Source organism: Tamandua tetradactyla, chromosome 7 (assembly GCF_023851605.1).
Source record: "Tamandua tetradactyla isolate mTamTet1 chromosome 7, mTamTet1.pri, whole genome shotgun sequence".
In the NCBI taxonomy this organism is placed as follows: Eukaryota; Metazoa; Chordata; class Mammalia; order Pilosa; family Myrmecophagidae; genus Tamandua; species Tamandua tetradactyla.
Genome location: NC_135333.1, coordinates 35,478,352 through 35,491,652, shown reverse-complemented (window position 1 = coordinate 35,491,652; position 13,301 = coordinate 35,478,352). Strand labels below are relative to the sequence as shown.

General features: G+C 50.0%; 1 protein-coding gene across 1 annotated transcript; it reads left to right on the top strand.

The window, feature by feature from the left end:
- Positions 1–7,381: 7,381 nt before the first annotated feature.
- On the top strand, positions 7,382–11,988 carry LOC143691070 (cytochrome P450 2D17-like). Its single transcript, XM_077169048.1, has 9 exons — positions 7,382–7,757; positions 8,395–8,566; positions 8,851–9,003; positions 9,074–9,234; positions 9,483–9,659; positions 9,833–9,974; positions 10,210–10,397; positions 10,561–10,702; positions 10,804–11,988. The coding sequence occupies exons 1-9, from the start codon at positions 7,569–7,571 to the stop codon at positions 10,980–10,982; spliced, it is 1,503 nt and encodes a 500-aa protein (XP_077025163.1). The 5' UTR covers positions 7,382–7,568; the 3' UTR covers positions 10,983–11,988.
- Positions 11,989–13,301: the final 1,313 nt, after the last annotated feature.

Below are 13,301 nucleotides of genomic sequence, written 5' to 3'. Positions count from 1 at the left end.
TAATGGGATGGGAGCATCAGAGATTAAAAAAAATCAGGGTAGATTGTAATATCAATGGTCAGTGACAGAGAGGGGTAAGGAGCATGGGATGTATGAGTTTTTTCTTTTTTTCTCTCTCTTTCTGGAGTGATAGGACTGTTCTAGAAATGATCATGGTGATGAATACACAACTATGTAATGATATTGAGAACCACTGATTGTATACTTTGCATGGACTATATAGTGCATGAAGATACCTCAATAAAAATTTAAAAAGAATAAAGGAAATGAGCATCGTATCTACAAATTACCCGATGATAGGGAGGAGGACATATATATCTGTCCTATATATGTATTTTTTATATATACATATAAATTTATATACATATAAATTACTGTCAGATGACTCAGGAAAAAATAATGTGTATGTGAAGAAAGAGAAAGAGAGGATGGCAAAGTTAAATGTGGCAGATGTAAAAAATTGGTTAAGTTTTTTGTATTTTCCTTACAACTTTCCCATAAGCTTCAGATTGCTTTAAAATAAAAAGTTTAAAATGTTAAAAAAAAAAACAACAATGAAGTCCTGAAGCATGCAATAACATGGATAAACTTGAGGACATTTTATTAAGCAAAGTAACCAGACACAAGAAGACAAATATGTATGCTGTCACTCATATAAACTAATTATAATTTGTAAACTCATAGGCACAAAATATAGAATATAGATGACCAGGATATAGACTGAGGTTAAATAAATGGGCAGCGATTGCTTAATATGTGCAGAATGTTTAACTAGGTCGACTTTAAACGTTTCGAAATGGATAGAGGTGACGATGTGTTGTTGGGAGAATAATTAACAGCACAGAATCATGAGTGAATGTAGTGGAAAGGGGTAGTTTGGTGTCAGATATGTCACTAGGAAGAAAGCTGGAGGTTAAAGCGTGGGAATGTATAACACAGTGAATCTTGTGTTGGACAATGTCCATTGTTAACTGTACAATTATAAAAAGATTATTTAATGAACAGCTGTACGATGTATTGTGAACCATTGATCGTACATTTAGGACGAGTACATGGTGTGTGGATATATAGTACATATCAATAAAAAATGCTAAAAAATATAATCAAAGAGATAGCGCGCCTTTCATTTAAACAAAGTCTTTCCAGCAAATGTAAGACACTGTTATAAGGAGTTTATGCTAGAGGGGTAAATGGGGAAAACGTATCTATTGCAAACTACGGACTATAGTTATCAGTGATATTTTTAAAATACTTTCATCAACAGTAACAAATGTACCACATCAGTACTATGGGGCAATAATGTAGGGGGCGGATAAAGGGTAGGGGAGGATTTGGGTTTTGTTTTTTCTTTGTATTTCTTTTCTGGAGTAATGAACATGTTCTAAAATTGATCAGGGGTCTGTACGTACAACCATGCAATGATACTGTGAATCAGTGATTGTATACTTTGGATGGTTTGTATGGTATATGAATATATCTCAATGAAATTGCATTAAAAATAAATGTTTATTATCTATTTTTAGTCTGGAAAGACCTTGTTTAAATGAAAGGTGCGCTATCTCTTTGATTATATTTTTAGCATTTTTTATTGATATATAGTATATATTCACACACCATGTAATCGTCCAAAATGTACAATCAGCTGTTCACAATACATCGTATAGCTGTGCATTTATCATCACAATCGACTTTTTCTTTTTGTGAAAAGTAACATATATACAAAAAAAAGCAATAAATTTCAAAGCACAGTGCAACAATAAGTTGTAGAACAGATTTCAGAGTTTGGTATGGGTTACAATTCCACAATTTTAGGTTTTCACTTCTAGCTGTTCCAAGATACTGGAGACTAAAAGAAATACCAATATAATGATTCAGCAATCATATTCATTTGCTAAACCCTATCTTCTCCACCATCACCTTTGATCTTTCTCCTACCCTTTAGGGGTGTTTGGGCTATTCCCATTCTAACTTTTTCATGTTGGAAGGGTCTGTCACTAATATGGGGAACTAGCTAATGTTCTGGAGAGGCTGGGCCTGCCGCGTCCGGCTCTTGAAGCCGAGTCAGGAGAGGGGCGTCGAGGTTGATTTAAGAAATCAGCACTCAGGAGACAAGTATGGTTCCATCACTCAGGGCTCCCTGCTTCTTGGGAGTCAGACCTTTATTCTGTTTTCTTGCCTCCCTTTTGTATCCTCAGAGATTCCCTTATCAAGCGGGTCACCACCCTCAGGTCACACCCGCTTCCTCCCTACCCCCTTGACAGGGGGCAATCTTCTCGGAAACTTCTGCATGCAATAATCCAGGAAGTTTTACTCCCTCCAGCCCGAGGGTAAACAACAATTGCAAATCAACTGGAACATTTGTTAGCCGTTTGCTCAACAGAGCTTGTAAAAGAGCTTACAGAAAGGCTTAACCTCATGAATGCCTGCAACTTCTCAAGACAGGGGAAATAGGGGAATTACTTTATTCCCAGGCACCGATGTCCCTCTGGCCGGGAGGCAACATGGGCCCTCTAGGTTTCAGGACTTATCTGGTCCAGGGACCCATCTGGAGGTTGTAGGTTTCTGGAAAGATACCCTAGTGCACGTACCTTTGTCCAATCTTACATAATGCCCTAGGTGTTCTTTAGTGTTGGCTGGAATAGTTTTGTTTGGGGTTTGGCAAGTTATGATAGGTAGGAACGTCTAACTGAAGCTTGTGTAAAAGTGACTTCCAGAGTAGCCTCTTGACCCTATTTGAACTCTCTCAGCCACTGATACCTTATGTTACACTTCTTTCCCCACTTTTGGTCAGGAAGTGGGGAAAGAAGTGTAACCAAAGGACTTACCCTTTGGTTCTATTTTAAAATTACAAGTTAACTCCAAATTTGTTCCAATGACAGTGAAATTTAAATATGAAATTTAATTGAACAAACTCTCATCTCATAAGGACGGGAGTGCGTAGCTTTGATCTGTAGCCTGTCTCACTCCGATTCAGAGAACACTAGACCCAGGACTGAAAGAGCAGACAAACCACATCAAAACAATCCTTTTCTCATTAATTTGTCTCCAAGTGGGAAGGTTTCTGGGGGGAGGGAAGTGGGGAAGGTCTATGTTTTCAAAAGGGGTGGAATGATGTCTAAACACAAAAATAAATTTTTTTCATTTCCAGAAACACTACTTATTTATTCTTATTTTAAATTTTTTCTCTTTTCTTGGGTGACAGTGGCAGGTGCCCCCAAGTTCAGAGCTGTGACCCGGGTCACGGGGGCTGTGTTGTGTGGCCGGCAGGCGGGGCCAAGGGAGGACCGGCAGCCTCGGCACCTTCCAGGCCCCCGGGCCGACCCCCGGGGCTGGGAGGAGGCCCCGCCTCTGCTGGGGGGACAGGAAGGTGAGGGGACAAGAGCTGCTCCAGGATGGCCTGGGCCCTGTGGGATCCGTGTGGGCTCAGTGGGCCAGGGACACCCAGTTAGCCTTTTTTACTTTGTGCTTTCACTTTTATAAAGGAAAAGGGGGCCTGTCAGTTGAGCAGCCCTGTGCTACATTGATCCTTTATGTTGTATTGTTTCATTTTGCTTTGTAAATTGTATAACTTTTAAATATCTGAGTTTTAAAAAAAGAAGAAAAAAGTACAAAAAAAATCTTGTTAAGGCCTTAAGAAGGGGTTAGTGCATCTTTCGGGGGTGACTCTGCCATGGGATAAAATAGCTGTTCACGAACAGTTTTATTTAAAAAACAAAAACAAAAAAACTGAAAAAATAATAAACTTCATTTTAACCTTGTTTCCTTTTTTGTTTCGTGTAAAGTGGATGCGTCTGTTCCTCCTTCCGTTCCGGCTCCCGCAGGCCAGGCAGCCCTTAGAGCCAAGCCCGGGATGAAACAAACCGACAGCTGCTCTCACTGCTCGGCCTGCGCAGGAGGGTGGCGGGCAGCACGTGGGGACGGGCAGGCCGACCTCAGCTGACAGGACGACACATTGCCAATCAACATTCTTTTTTTTTTTATGATAGTGTGTAATTGTTTATTGACATACAACATTAACCATAATATGTTAAATTAAAAAAATCCAATTCTGGTGGAATTTAGTTGGTCCTCGGAGCAGCTAGTAAATAGCCAGGAACAGTACAGAACAGCTGCTGGGGCCACGGCAGTGACTGGACACACAGCGTACCCCAGCCTGGACTAGCTGGACCGGCTTCGAGCCCCCCAAGAACCATGAGTCCCCCCAAGCCATGGAGGCTGACGCCCTCCCCCACAGGCTGCTTCCCAGAGGGGAAAGGAAAGAGACTTTACCAGCAGCAGAGCCTGAGTTTAACCAAGCTCCAATTGTGGAATTAATTAACAAATTCTGACTACTAAAAATAGGCCCCCAGCTCAGCTGAACCTCCAGTAAAAGCTGAGGTTGCTGGTGTTTTCCCCAGCGCAGACGGGGCAGGGCTGTCAGAAAAAGGAAAAAAAAAAAAGGAAAGGAGGGGGCACATAGGACCTGGAGATACATACCGCAAGGTACCAACTTAAGCTTTGGTTGACAAACCCGAGGAACGGGGCTCCTGCTCTGAAAAGGATTTTTTTATCTTTTCTTTTTTGTGACTGTGTTTCTATGGTTTGACTGCTCTTTGCACACAACTGCAAGGCTTCTAGGCTCCAACTGCCCCAGGCAAGGGTGGAATTAAGCTTGTCTGAAAGGCAAAGAGGCTGGTCAGCTGAAAGGAATTAATTCCCTGGAGGCTGTGCCTTCGGCAAGAGAGGGGTGGGGCCCAGCTCAGGTGGAATCCCTCCGTCAAGGAATTCAGACCCCAGCTTAATACTGTTTTCCATTGCAAAGGAGCAAACTGCAGGAGTTGTCAGTGTCTTTCGGCCCTTTTTCTCTTGGTGTGTGTGTTCATCATGGGACATGGCAGGCGTTTCAACATCTTCTTCTGAATCTGGTAATAAGGTAAAACTTGAGTTTAAAACCTTTTAAAGCTTCGGTTTCTATGTCTGCTAATGGCTCCCCCAAATAGGCAGTCTCCTCTAGATTATAATAGAGTTTTAAAATGACCCCATTGTAACGACTAGTGATGGTAACAGACGCTTTATCACTTTGAACTTCACAGATACTATCAACTTGAGACACTGCATCTCCTTTTACATACCGTTCTTTGACAGTTATTTCTCTAATTCTTTCTCCAATGTCTGAGAGTTAGAACTCAACAATCTGTCCATGGAAAGCAACAGTTATCTTCAAGAATTGATATGGATGACTATACTTGAATGAAAAATAACAGAAGAAACACACATTTTGGCTTCAAAACATGAACATTACAACATGTTTGAAAATAACACAAAGCAGCTGCTGCACATGCCCACACCAGGTCTTCAGCGCTCGTACTGCCGCCGTCTTCCAACATCAAACTTTAAAGGCTATTAAAAACAGGACAAGGTCTCTCTCTCTCTCTCTCTCTCTCTCTCAGCCAACGCAACAAGCAAACTCACTGCCCTCCCCCTCTCTACATGGAACATGACTCCCAGGGGTGTAAACCTTCCTGGCAACATGGGACAGAAACCCTAGAATGAGCTGGGACTCAGCATCAAGGGATTGAGAAAAACTTCTCGACTAAAAGGGGGAAGAATGAAATGAGACAAACTAAAGCGTCAGTGGCTGAGAGACTCCAAACAGAGTCGAGAGGTTATCCTGGAAGTTATTCTTACGCATTATATAGATATCCCCTTTTTAGTTAAGGTATAATGGAGAGGACACAGGGAACTGCCTGAAAATGTACAGCTGTATTCCAGTAGCCACTTTCTTAAAGATGATTGTATAATGATAAAGCTTTCACAATGTGACTGTGTGATTGTGAAAACTTTGTGTCTGATGCTCCTTTTATCTACCTTATCGACGATGAGTAAAACATGGATTAAAAATAAATAAATAACAGATGGAACAATGTTAAAATAAATTTAGTAGATTAAAAAAAAAACAGGGCAGGGTTAATAGACCTTTTTAGAGAAGTACTGGGAGGAGTGTTGGGAAGTCGAAACAAGGAATTATAAATGAGTTCTTCTATGCTCAGCGATTTGGGGCTGCACAAATAGCACGTTAATCTAATTGTAATGGCTCCATCTGCAGCGTGGTCCATTTCTCATTTTTTGCTCAGCCAGGATAGAGATGTGCAGGTTTGGTGTAGGCTGTGGGATTGCATGCAGAGACATGAAGGTTCTTTGAGCTGCCTGGCTTCCTGTTCCCACCCTGGCTTGGTGTTAACACAGCCAAAGTGCATAGGGGTGCACGGGTGGTTCAGTGGTAGAACGCTCACCAGCCATTGGGAGACCCGGTTTCAATTCCAGACCCATGCGGTGGGGGTGGGGGAGGGGTGGGGGAGGGGTGGGGGAGGGGTGGGGCCCACCCCTAGAAAAAAAAAAGGATAGATTTCAAGTGTTAAAGGCAAGTCACACAACTTGAAAAACGTGTTTTGAGGAAAATATTTTCCTGACAGCAAATGCTTCTGCGTCATTTTGCTTTTGTCTCCCTTTCAATTTACCAACACCCAAATTGGCACTAGTGATCATTCTAGATTTTCACCTTAACTGGCTTCTGAAATGACCTTTAACCAGGGAGTGGCTCCTGTCCCACATCTTCCTCCTGACTCCAGCTTTTGTGGTAAATAACTTCTCATGTTTCTGCGCCTAGGATATGCCTCTGCCCTACCTCAGGGGCTCCTTCCCCTTCCGGTTTGGGTGGGTCACAGCATCTGGGATTTAATCAGCTTAACTGATTTTTAAACTCGCCCAAATTCCAGCCCTTTTGCTGTGGAAGAACGACGTCCAGCCCACACCCTAAGCAGGGAGGTGACACTCGGTGCAAGGCTGAGAGGCCAGGACACGGGAGGCCTGGGCACCCAGGCTGAGTGGTGAGCATGTGTGGGCTTGGCGGCGGTGGGAGGTTCTATGTGCTGGTGCATATTCAGTGTGCACAGTGTGAGGGGGAGGACCAGTGGGAGGACCTCATTCTCTTCTGTCGCTTTGCCACCCAGGGCCCTGCTGCCCATCACAACCCTCATAAGCCCCCAAGTATGGATGACACACTTTGGTGGTGAAGACTATTCCAAGAGGAGCAAGTGAGAGGTGGGAATGGAGAGGACAATTTCTGAGGGCCAGGCTGTAAACAAATCAGGGGACAACAGGGTCAAATCAGGCTCTACTGGGTTTTAGGAACCCTGAGCAGCCTGCACAGAGCTGGAGGTTGTGTGTGTTGGGGGGGCAGGGAGTGGGGAGGCTGCCTCTTCTTCTGGGTCACCTGCTCCTACACCTATTTGGGCAGTTACCTGGAGAAGAGAAGGAACAACAACCTAGGGCTGCCCCACACCTGACTTGGACTGGCTCCTCCCTGCTGATACCATCATCGTGCCAAATAGGTTGGGTAAGAGCAGAGGGCACAGGGCAGGCCCTGGCTCCTTATTAAAGGGCAGGGCACAGCCTACTGAAACCACCTGTGTGCTGGAGGTTCACAGTTTGATCCAAGGTGCCTGGTGTGATCAGAGTCCCAGGTGTGGACGGCTCCCACATACCCACCTCCTCCCTTGCCCAGGATCCTGGTGGGTAGTGAGGCAGCCATGGGGTTGCTGACTGGGGAGGTACTGGCACCCCTGGCCGTGGCCGTGGCCATCTTCCTGCTCCTGGTGGACCTGATGCACCGGCGCATACGCTGGGCCCCACGCTACCCGCCAGGCCCCCTGCCACTGCCTGGACTGGGCAACTTCCTACAGGTGGATTTCCAGGATATGCCATACAGCTTCAGCAAGGTGAGGGAGGTGGCGGGCTAGGGGACAGCTGGGGCCCTGGGCACCCCTCCTAGCCCCAGACAGGAGGTGGTAGGTGAAGCTACAGGTTGGAAAGAAGCTGGTTCGGAAGAAGAGGCTGATCAGAGGCTTCCTGGGGAGGGGACCATTGCTGGGAAATCAAAGTGCAGAGAGGGCAAAGTCTGGAGGTTGTTAGGACTTGGCAGTGGGTTTGAGATCCAACTGGACAGCACAGAGGTTACGAAAGACCCAACTGAGTCCCTTCTGATGACAACTCACGGGAAGGCCTTGGAATGGTGGGGAGAGGTTCCTACTGGAGAGCACTATGTAAATAGCTCCCCAGTAGGAGATTAGAATCCAGTCTGTCCAGTTGTGGGCCTGTGGCCTCCTTGCTCAGCTCAACAGCCTATTTCCTCATCAGTAAGATGAGATGCTGACTCAGGCCTACTGACAATTTTGGTGAATCTTGCAAAATATCTCTGGATGGTAGGTTCCAAGGAGAGGTCCTAGTACTGGGGAGAGTGTGATCCCGAAACAGGAGGCCAGTTGGCCCTGGGGTCCCCAAGGCTGGTGCGGTGAGCCGGGTACCAGCAACCTGAGGGTCCTGGGCTTGATGGCACCCTTGGCCCTGGGTCTGCAGCTGCGGCACCGCTTCGGGGATGTGTTCAGCCTGCAGCTGGCCTGGAAGCCCGTGGTCGTGCTCAACGGGCTGCCGGCCCTGCGGGAGGCGCTGCTAGAACGCGGCGAGGACACCTCAGACCGCCCGCCCGCCCCTATCTACAAGCACCTGGGCTTCGGGTCCCAGGCACAAGGTTAGGGGTGGTAGTAGCAGAGGCGGGAGCCTGGCGGGCAGTGATCTCAGAGCCGGCAGTGGAGACAGCACAAGGGGTGCAGGAAAAGAGCCACCCGTGCCAGGAGAGCAAGTCCAGGGGCAGAGGGAGTATAACACTGGGGGGGGGCCTGACTGGGATGGCTGGGGAGGACCAGGCAGGAGCAAGCACGGAGTTGGGGTCTCCCTGAGCAAGGAGAACCATCAGATTGGGGGGGAGGGGCCACAGCCTGCTCTGGCCACGCCCACTCATTTCCCCACCCCCAGGTGTGCTCCTTGCACGCTATGGACCCGCGTGGCGAGAGCAGCGGCGCTTCTCCGTGTCCACCCTGCGCAACTTCGGCCTGGGCAAGAAGTCGCTGGAGCAGTGGGTGACGGAGGAGGCCGCCAACCTGTGCGCCGCCTTCGCCGACCATGCAGGTGAGCGCGGGGACGGGGACGCGGGGCACGAGGGGCGACCGTCCCTCACCCGTTCCTCTCCCCACCCCAGGCCGCCCCTTCAGCCCCAATGACCTCCTGAACCAAGCGGTGTGCAACGTGATCGCCTCGCTCACCCACGGGCGCCGCTTTGAGTACAGCGACCCAAACTTCCGCAAGCTCCTGGGGCTGGTGCAGGCCGCAGTTAAAGAGGATTCTGGCTTCCTCCCAGAGGTGCGCATCAGGCGGGCATCGGGAGTGAGATGCCGTCCTGGAGGAGGTGCCCGCTGCCCCTGGCACTTGATTTGGGAAGGGCATTTGCTCCTGGGGGCGAGGGGAAGAAGGGCACTTCTGGGAGGAGCACAGCGAGAGTACAGGCCAGGGCCCAGGGCCGGGACACAGGGCCCGCAGGCTGAAACAGGCCTGGCCAAGGAGGGGGCTGAGTGCAGGGAGGACGAAGCCCCGCCCTGCGGCCCGCACAGGTGCTGAATGCCATCCCGCTGCTCCTGCGCATCCCGGGGGTGGCTGGCAAAGCCTTCCCGGTGCAGAAGGCCTTCATGGACCAGCTGGACGAGCTGCTCGCTGAGCACAGGAAGGCCTGGGACCCGGCCCAACCCCCGCGTGATCTGACTGAGGCCTACCTAGGTGAAGTGGAAAAGGTGAGGGGTGGGCTGCCTGGGAGTGTTAGTAAGCTAGAGGACCCAGAAGGGTCATGATGGGAGGTCTGGGCATGGCCCAGTGGCCAGGCACCCAGCCTGAGCTGCACATGGTGGGGTTCTGTCTGGGAATGCCCCCCCTTGCCCCTGAGCCAGCCCCTCTCTGCCCCGCCCAGGCCAAGGGGAACCCCGAGAGCAGCTTCACTGATGCCAACATGCGCATGGTGGTGGGCGACCTGTTCATAGCGGGCATGGTGACCACCTCTATCACGCTGGCCTGGGCCCTCCTGCTCATGATCCTGCACCCGGACGTGCAGAGTGAGCCTGCCTGGGTCCCGGGAGGCAGGGTGTGGGGTGTGGGCAGGGCCAGGCTGGGGGCCTGAGCTTCCTCTGGACACCACGAGATGCTGCCAAGATCTGGGCCTGGGCTCCTGTAGCAGTGTTCCTCCTCCACGTGGGCACTGCCCCCAACAAAGGGGATAGGCGGCTGTCAGGGCAAGGTCAGCACCCAGCCTCCTGGGCTCTGGTCCCTGAGGGTTGCTTGTCTGCCTAGGCCGTGTCCACAAAGAGATCGATGAGGTGATAGGGCAGGGGCGGCGGCCAGAGATGGCGGACCAGGGACGCATGCCCTTCACCACAGCCGTGATCCACGAGGTGCAGCGCTTCGGGGACATCATCCCCCTGGGCGTGCCGCACTTGACGTCCCGCGACACTGAGATCCAGGGCTTCTGCATCCCCAAGGTAGGGTCCGGCCCCCCTACCCTGCCCAGCTCAGAGGCATAGTTCGGGGAAGCTTCCTGTGTGCCAGGCAGATGGTACAAGTGCCCTTGCTTGTGCAGTGGCAGCAGGCGCGGCATCCCCCAGCCCATGACTCCACCCTTCCCACCTGGCCTCTCCTGCTCAGGGGACGACACTCATCCTCAACCTGTCATCGGTGCTGAAGGACGAGACTGCCTGGGAGAAGCCTTTCCGCTTCCACCCGGGACACTTCCTGGACGCCCAGGGCCGCTTCGTGAAGCCGGAGGCCTTCATGCCTTTCTCAGCAGGTGCCTGTCGGGTGCTGGGCCCCTGCCCTTTTCCCGAGGGGGTCTCAAATGGGTAAGGCCCTGTCCTGTCCTCCTCACCGAGCCCCCATTCCCACCCACAGGCCGCCGCATATGCCTTGGGGAACCCCTGGCCCGCATGGAGCTCTTCCTCTTCTTCACCTGCCTCCTGCAGCGCTTTAGCTTCTCGGTGCCCACTGGGCAGCCCCGGCCCAGCGACCACGGCCTCTCTGCCTTCTTGGTGACCCCATCCCCCTACCAGCTCTGTGCCTTACCCCGTTAGAGAGGGTCACCGGACCCTCCCTCACAACCCACCCAAATAGCCTAACCTACAATAAACCATTCTGGCAGCACCCACCTCACTCTCTGTCCAGGTCCTGGCTGAGCTGGAGCCTCAGCTGCCTGCCTGGGGCCAACACCAGCACCCTGCCCAAAGATTTGTTCCATTTCCATTTCCAAATGACTCCATTTGACAGAGATGAGTATAATGAGGCTTAGAAAATTCCTGGCTTCCCTTCTCTTCCTCCTCATATCACCCACTGAGAGCCAATACTGACTGCCTGGGTTGGTGACAGCATTAATACAGAGGTATCGGCTCCTGGAATGTCAGGTGGTAGAGGGTGAGAAATGGGCTGCTGAGATAACAGGTGCAATCTACTGAGAGGACAGGTACAATCTGGCTGGAGCAGGGAAGGGGCTCCAGTAGTGGTCCCGAGAACACCTGAGACTCAGCGATTTTCTAGAAGGACTTACAGAAACAGGAAACAGGATATACTAAAGTCTCATGGCTGGTGTTTTCCACTGTGTGCACTGGGGCCATACTGTCCTCAAGGCCTGAGTTTTGTGTGTACAAAGGCTGCAAAACCAGAATTGTTGGGTCCCCCATACTGAAGTTAGATGAGTGCTAGTTACACCCAGATGTGATTTTGTGGGAGTGGCCACAGGGCCTCCCATAGCCATCCTCTCTCAGTGTGGTCCTGTGTCCCAGCGGAATTCACACTACCTTGTAGTGCTTCCTGTTCTCATTCTATCAAAAGCCTTTTCTGTTTAAGAGTTTTCCACCTACCTAACAGGTGCTCTGTATTTTATGCAGTGCACTCTGGCAAGCTGCTGCTATGGTCTGTCCGAAAAAATCAGGTCCCATTCTAAGCATTCAGTCACCAGTATTTATGGCCACACAGTGATCAACCTGCTGTGACCCTATGGTCCTTTCAGACTCCTTGCAAATGATACCCTTTGCAATGTCTGCTACCTGAACAGTAAAAGTCAAAAGGAGTAAACTTGGCAAACGTGAGTTCATCCTTTTGGGTACCTGGCATAATTGTGCTGAGAGTCAATGTTGTTCTCTTACTCTATACTTCTCAAGGCACCGATGTAACAATGGACTTCCTTCCATTGCATAACCCATTTATTGATTCCTTCCCCCTTGGCTACTATTTATCCTCTCCATTCATCATTGATTTTTATCTACATGTGTCAGTCTTTGGAAAGAACTTTGGCTGTAGCCACACTGCTGGTCCAGGTTGCCTGCAGTGAGACCCTGAGCCTGTCCCTCAGTCCGCTCCCCTTCTTACAGAGTAGGGTTACTCAGTGGTCTGAATTGGTATAGGATTATATTAGTTTCCTAGTATTAGTATTGTTATCGTCATTCAAAATACCACAAACTGTGTCTCTTAAAACAAATCTGTTCACTTATAACTCTGGAGTCAGAAGTCTAAAATCCAGAGTTGGCAGGACCACACTCCTATGGTCTCTAGAGAAGAAACCTTCCTATGCCTTCCCCTAGTTTCTGGTGGTTGCTGGACTGCGGGAGAGGAGAAGGTCGTCTCTGCCGCTTGGGGTCTTCCTCCCGGCGAGAGGGGGAAGCGTGGCAGTCGCGATCCGCTATCGGGTTCCGGGGGCTCGAAGGTGTGTGAGGGCACGTGACGCTTAAAGGAAGAGTCACAGGAAGGAGTGGCGTTACACATTGAACGTTTATTAGGGGAAGTACAGAGGTTTATATAGTGGTGAGGCGGAAATGGGGGGGGCCAGGGGAGGCACGCTGCGTGATTGGTGAGGAGGCTAAGGGTAGCAGCGAGGGATAGGGTGTGCTGAGAGCAGAAAGGTCCAATGGAATGGCTTGAATATGATGTTGCCAGGCAGAGGGATATGATGTTGCCAGGCAGAGGAATATGGTATTGCCAGACAGAGAGCGAGAGGACGAAGGTTGGGCCAATCGGAGAGTGAGAAGACAGTGGTGCGATGTGAGGTCAGAAGTTGCTAGGTGGAGGGCCTGAGAGATGAGGCCGATATTACATCCGGCAATTCCTCCCTTTTTTATTTTAAAAGAGGGATAAGGTTAGAGGAGAAGTGGAGAAGAGAGGGCACGCTGCTAGGTATTGAGCAACCGGAGGGCTAGGCGGGTAGCAGGCTCCCTTGGAGTCTTGCGAAGGGCAGTACCGACCCATACTCACGGACTTCCCCTGGGGACCCTCGCTGGCCGGGCGATTAGGTCCCAGGGTGGGCAACACTGGCTAACCAGACCTGAGCTTGGTGGCGCTCCTCCAGGCAGGCGGTACCCCTCATTAGCTGTAGGGTAGCAAGAGTGAGTAGTTGGGTTTTT

What these genes read in the sequence shown, in the direction of transcription:
- LOC143691070 (XM_077169048.1), top strand. Translation starts at nt 7,569, where the DNA reads ATGGGGTTGCTGACTGGGGAGGTACTGGCACCCCTGGCCGTGGCCGTG. An exon ending in TGCCATACAGCTTCAGCAAG is followed by an intron (nt 7,758 to 8,394) that starts GTGAGGGAGGTG and finishes CTGGGTCTGCAG; the next exon opens with CTGCGGCACCGCTTCGGGGA. An exon ending in AGGGCTTCTGCATCCCCAAG is followed by an intron (nt 10,398 to 10,560) that starts GTAGGGTCCGGC and finishes TCTCCTGCTCAG; the next exon opens with GGGACGACACTCATCCTCAA.